This window comes from Ammospiza caudacuta, chromosome 2, assembly GCF_027887145.1.
Source record: "Ammospiza caudacuta isolate bAmmCau1 chromosome 2, bAmmCau1.pri, whole genome shotgun sequence".
Taxonomy (NCBI): Eukaryota; Metazoa; Chordata; class Aves; order Passeriformes; family Passerellidae; genus Ammospiza; species Ammospiza caudacuta.
In genome coordinates this window covers 94,294,201-94,300,215 of record NC_080594.1, presented here as the reverse complement: position 1 = coordinate 94,300,215, position 6,015 = coordinate 94,294,201, and the positions used below count along the sequence as shown (strand labels likewise).

At 47.9% G+C, this 6,015-nt stretch overlaps 1 protein-coding gene across 1 annotated transcript; it reads right to left on the bottom strand.

Moving 5' to 3' along the window:
• Nucleotides 1-1,099: 1,099 nt before the first annotated feature.
• SOWAHC (sosondowah ankyrin repeat domain family member C) lies at nt 1,100-5,957 on the bottom strand. The gene is made up of 2 exons (XM_058799919.1): nt 4,376-5,957; nt 1,100-1,452 (listed from the first exon to the last, which is right to left on the bottom strand). The coding sequence occupies exon 1, from the start codon at nt 5,955-5,957 to the stop codon at nt 4,452-4,454; it is 1,506 nt and encodes a 501-aa protein (XP_058655902.1). The 3' UTR covers nt 1,100-1,452; nt 4,376-4,451.
• Nucleotides 5,958-6,015: the final 58 nt, after the last annotated feature.

Below are 6,015 nucleotides of genomic sequence, written 5' to 3'. Positions count from 1 at the left end.
AATTGGGCTATTCTGATGTACCAGGGCTGTGCTGCAACAGCTGTAGCTACACTCAGAAGAGTTGTTTGTGCTTTTGCAAACAGTACTAGTCACACAAAGAAATGCTGGTAAGAGGGCCAACTCAAATATTTAGCATCAGACATTAATTTATGTTAAGAGCTCTAAGCAAGCCATCTCTGTCAACTATTACCCTTTAGGAGAAGGGATGCATGTTTAGATACAATTTTCTAAAGAACTAGTCAAGCCATTGCATGATCAGCAAGCCTCATGGAGACTGCTCTTCTACCAAGTTCTCTACTTCCCCCATAACCTCAGCTGCTTTCACATGCCTCTGCTCTCTCCTAAGTTCCCAAGAACACTTCCTCCTCCTTCTTCTCTCACTTGGGTCACCATACTACTGATTCAGGGTTGCTTGGCTTGGAGCTGCATGCATCCTGATTCACAAGCATGGTAACAGCTGAGACTTTTTTTCAGTTTAAGCAAAAATCTAGATGTCTCTTAGGAGCTACTGGCCACATGAGGTTTTAACATATCTTCTGGTGAGGCAACAGCTTCAAAGAATTTTTAGATACACCAAAATCCCACAGTCTAGCTTGCTGATGAAACTTCCCTTTACAGTAGCCACCAGCTGTAGTTAAGACACATTACAAAATACCTTAATCCTAAACCCTTTTTAATTAGGTGTTGACCTTTACACAGTGACTAAAACTAGTATTAGTCTTTCCAGAGTCAGAGATATTAAGCTGCACAGAAATAAGGTCAATATACTATTTTAAGTTAAGCAATGCCACTCTCCCAGGCCCTTATTTAGACATATTTGTCTACAACAAAAATTGTTGCCTCTTCATTTATATTGACATGAGTTATTAGAAAGTAGCTGCCAAAGAAAAATGTTACTGTCTTGCAAACAACTTTACTGTATTTTTCCATGTCTTATTGCTTGAGTGCTAGACAGCATCAAACATCCTGATAATAAAAAATAAAAAAATCAACACAAACCAGTAGATAGTTTTAACACCAATATGCACCTAAGTATGCAGCATACAGGAGCCAATTCAGAGCATTCATGAGCTCTTTTTATTTCATAAAACTAAAGCTTACAGATTCTCAACTCAACCATTCAGAGAGACAACCACAAAGAGTGTATTAATAAAACCCAACAGGCTTCCAGGCCTCTAAAATTTCTTGAACATAAAGTACAAAAAAAGATACCACATGTTACATTACAGTCTTTCTGCCTTACACACCATCATAAAAAGTGAACAAACACATTCAGTAACTTCAGACAAACCATTAAAAAGATACCAGTAAGTGCTCCAGTTTTCTGTACCATACAACTTTATTTCAGTCACATTTCAGTCACATCTTTCTAGGAAATGTATCCAAAATATTTGACTCAAGCATACCTTTAGACTGCAAATATACTGAAATAGGGCATCAAGTCTTCCCTACCTAAAAAAAAAAGAAACCATTAAGTTTTAGGTCATATTATAAAAAGTAACCATGTGGAATGTGACAAGTCATAATGTGAAATCAAAGTGCTTTATTCCCATAGCGCAGAGAGACATGAGTGGTTATCCAGCCATTCTTTTGTACATTTCAAACACCAAAAGAGATATTTGCTCTGTTGCACCCCACCTTGCAAAATGACCTTTGGATCATTATGGTGAAATTTCATTAACTGACAGCTAAACAGTATCAGTGGACCAGCAATTTCACCTTGATACTTCAAATAATGATATAAATGAGGCATCTTTTGATCATTTTTCAAGTTCCCTTTATAATCTGCAAAGTTCTACTGTATTATGTAACATTATATTCCAGTTAATCTCCTAAAATCCAAGGTATGCTCTATTCAAAACCCTAAAATTATTTCCCTGTAACCCAATAGCTGTCTAAGACTTGGCATTTTTGTGCAATTCTTTGCTATTTGCACGTGAAGAGAGAAACACTTCACCCAACAGCCTGTATGAAAGAACCATAAACTCTCAAAGCAGAAAACAACTTTAATAAGGTTTGGACATCAGTAGTTGCATGGAATATGTGCTCAATTCAGATGTGCCCATACTGAAGAATACTCATGTTCTCAGTGTTCAGTCAGAAAACTTCCCTCCTACAGAAGTCTAAAAACCTATTTATCTTGCAGAGGAAAGTTTAAGACTTAGGCATCTAATTGTAACAGCTTTTCTGTTACAACAGAATTAGCTCTACATCATAATATGTATGATTAATCTTCCCTGTTTCAGACACCCCACTGTACAGGTGCACAGTTTAAACAGGGAGGACTGAGGGAAAATTTCTGGCCCCGTCCCACGGACATAAAGAAAAAGCGCTTTGCAAGACTGATCTTCTCCATTGCATTTGAGGCAAAAATCCCAAAATGAAGGCACATGAAATCTATAACATTATAGCTTATAAATTGTAAACTAAAGCTGAACCTCTCTATCATTTCTAGTCTTTTTGCACAGAAGTAATGACCAGCACCTATGCAGAGGTTCTACATTATTTTTAATGCAGCTTTTTCCAGAAATAGTGAAGTGTCACTTGCATGCCTGTGCAAACACTGTCATTTATTAGGTCTTGACATGAAGTGCAGAAACTGGTTGTTTATCTGCGTGGAAAGTCTGATGCCAATGCACCAGTAGCACTTCCTTCCCGTCGCTACAAGAAATATAAATCACTAGCAACAGCCACAGAGACCTGGCTGTTATCTCAAAAGTGCACACTCCCAGCAGCAGTTTTCCTGTGAGGTGTTCTACAGCTTGTGGCATGCATTTAATCAGTTTCAAATTTGGATTTTAACATGTCAAAGCCTATCTACTTTTGGTTAGCTACAGGCCAGGCACGCACATGCATCTTAAGGAAGCCAACTCGGAACGTGCTTTGACAGATGCTGCATTGAAACTGGCCATACTTTAACCACTAAACACAGATGAGCTGCCACACTGAGCAGCATTCAGGATCCAGGGTCAGCTCAATACCTCAGCTCTTAAGGAAAGCTGAATATGGATATAAATCTGCCTCCTAGGTTTCACTGGAACTGCTACCTTTAAAGCAGAGAAACAAGATTCAAGGTTTCCGAAAGCTTTAGCAGACGGATAGGCTCGGCAATCAGATTAAGACTTACTAGGCTGTCAAACAACAATTCAAAGCCTTGGCTATCACTTCTCTAGAAATATAGGTTTAACAGAACTCAAACACCACTGCCACCACTTAACTAGAATATGTAATTATGCTGCTTCGTTCAGAATGATAAACAGGGATTGGGTTTTGGAGTTCTAGTTTTTCACCCTACGCATGAATTCACACACCTTCCTTTTTTTTTGTTTTCTTCCCCGTTTTTCTCTATTTCCGCACAGTGTGAGTTGATGCGATTGGCACATGAGTTCCCAGCGAACACAGACCTGTAGCTATTACATTACAGAACCATATTAGAGTTTCATGAAGATTTCATGCAATGGTGTCTGTGCTCTTTTATTCTAAGAGAACGACTTTCACAGGTAACACATACAACACGATTTTCTGAATTTAAATGCAGTGAGTTACACAAAGGACATCAACAAGAATTGACCAGACTTAATAATTGGAACTGCGCTAGGTCTGGCACTTGAGAATTCACAGTGATCAAAATAAAATTGCTTTGCCTAAGACAAAACATAAGATACCAAATATATATAAAAACTCTTTGCTTCTATTATCTTGTATTAGTATTTCAACAGCAATAAGCAAGTTCAGTAGTACCTCAGACAGCAAAGACTTCTGCACATGGTTAACTTTATTCATTGCTTGCAGTGCAATGGATTATTATTTTTTAAAATAATGTATTCATTATGTCAAATCAAGCAATTTTCAATGCATAAAGTCAACACAGGCTCAACTCTTCGATGGATTGAAGCCTGGATTCTGACAGGAAACCATTCTGTACCATCTCATTTTGTGTAACCAACTCCACATTGTGCCAGGTGGTATTGCTGTTAAAGAGAAACTTAAGGTATACTTGTATTTTACTGAGGTGTTCTTCTGCCATAGCAAGTTGTTTGCTGATAGTTTATAGTACCAGTTGATAGTGTAAGAGTAAAGCATTTGCACTTTTCTTTCCCCCACTCGCTTCACTAATCCTAGTAGAGCCAATAACACAGGTTTACGATCCCAAAGCCTGCTTTTAGAGAGAAAGGAGCACAGCTTTTAAACACCCCAGTGTTTCTCAACCCACCCACTGCCTCCCATTTCAGCTCTGAGGGCCCGGCTGGAGCAGCTGCTCCCAGGAGCTGTGAGCTCCCCGAGCCCTGCTGGGCTCACTGACCACACCGAACTGGGAGCTAAAGCGAGATACTCAGGACCCTTCTGGCCAGAGTCCACGAGTGCAGACTCGTACCTGCCTCACCTTCTGTGCTACACCTGAGGGCACTTGGGTCCGTGCATCCACCTCCCAGACCTCCTGCTCCCTGGCCTTATCCAAACACATTGGACTTTGGCCTGAGCTTGAATGACGATTTCAGGGATTTCTCCTCATGCTCTTCCTCCTCAGCGTCACCACGAAAGGAGGGCGTGTTGTGGATGATCTGAGTCCTGAAGCGGATCTTATTAAGCCGAGGCTTCATCCGTCCGCTGCCAGAAGCTTTCCTGGTCATCTCCTTGCCTTTGCCCGACACCGCTGCCCCATCCGTACCTTCAGCTTCCTCCCCAGTGCCGTGATGGTGGTGGGAGAGCCGGTAGTTCATGAGATTAGATGGCAACACCTTGGAGAGCCTCCAGCGCCCGCTCCCGTTGCCAGCATTCCCTTCCTCCTCCTCCTCCTCCTCCAGGGCCCCCACGAGGTTCCGCATGTCCCCCGAGGTGCCGTGCTGCAGGTACTGCGCGGCCTTGCGCCCACTGTAGTCGCGGATGTCCACGTCGGCGTCGTAGGCTCCCACCAGCAGCTTGACGACCTCGGCGTGGCCGTGCATGGCGGCGATGTGCAGCGCCGTGTGCCCGCCGCTCGTGCGGGCGTTGATGTCCACGGGCAGCCCGTGCCGCTGGGCGAAGTTGACCAGCGTGGCCAGCAGCTCCTGCCGCCCGTGCTTGGCGGCCCAGTGCAGCACTGTGAAGCCGGTGATAAAGTCCCGCTTGCAGAGCAGCGCTGGCTCGCAGCTCAGCAGCCCCTCCAGGCTCTCCCACCGCCCGTCCGAGGCCGACAGCATCCAGGCGTGCTCCAGGGGGTCCAGCGCCACGGAGCCGGTGGTGCTCCCCTCTTCCTCGGCGGAGGACGAGGCCACCGAGGCGCTGTCCGAGTCGCGGCCGCGGCCCCCGCCGGGGAGGGCGCCGCGCTTCAGCTGTGGGGAGCTGCCCCGCGCCGCCTCCCGCAGGCTCCGCCGGCCGCCGCCCTGCGCCGCCGCCCCGGGCGCTCCCTCCGCCGCCCCCGCCTCGTCCGTCGCCGGGGGCCGCCCCGGGCCCGTCGCTATCGCGGTCTCCTCGCCGCCGCCGCCTTCGCCGCGCCCGGGCGGTGGCCCCCGCCGAGAGCCCCTCCGCTGGCCTCCAGCCACCGCCGGGCTCGGTCGGGGCGGCTCGCCCCGGTGCGCCGGGGGCTGCGAGCGGCTGCCGGCATCCTCGCCTGTTGCCGGCGGCGTCTCCTCAGCCCCTGCTCGTGGGGAGGGCGGCGGGCTCGGCTGCTTCGCGCTGTTCTCCGCCGCCGGCTCCTGCTCCCCGGGGGTCAGGGGGGCGGCGGCGGGGGGCTCGGGGGCGCAGTACCGGCGGCGGAGGTGCACGTACTTGACGCCGGTGCCGGGCTCCTGGCGCACGGTGGCTACTGCGTTGACCAGCTCCTTGAAGCGATGCCGGGCGGCGGCGCGGCGGGAGGGCTCCGCGGGGTTCAGCCAGTCCCGGAAATGCTCCAGCAGCTCCGCGTTCCGCGCCCGCCCGCCCCGCGCCGCCAGGAACCGCACCACTGACTCCTGCTGCAGCTCCGCCGGCTCCGCCATCGCCGCCGCTACCCCATCGCGCCACCGGCGCTCCTCCTGCTGCTACTGCCGCTACTGG

Coding starts and splice junctions, on each gene's coding strand:
- SOWAHC (XM_058799919.1), bottom strand. CDS start 5,957: ATGGCGGAGCCGGCGGAGCTGCAGCAGGAGTCAGTGGTGCGGTTCCTG.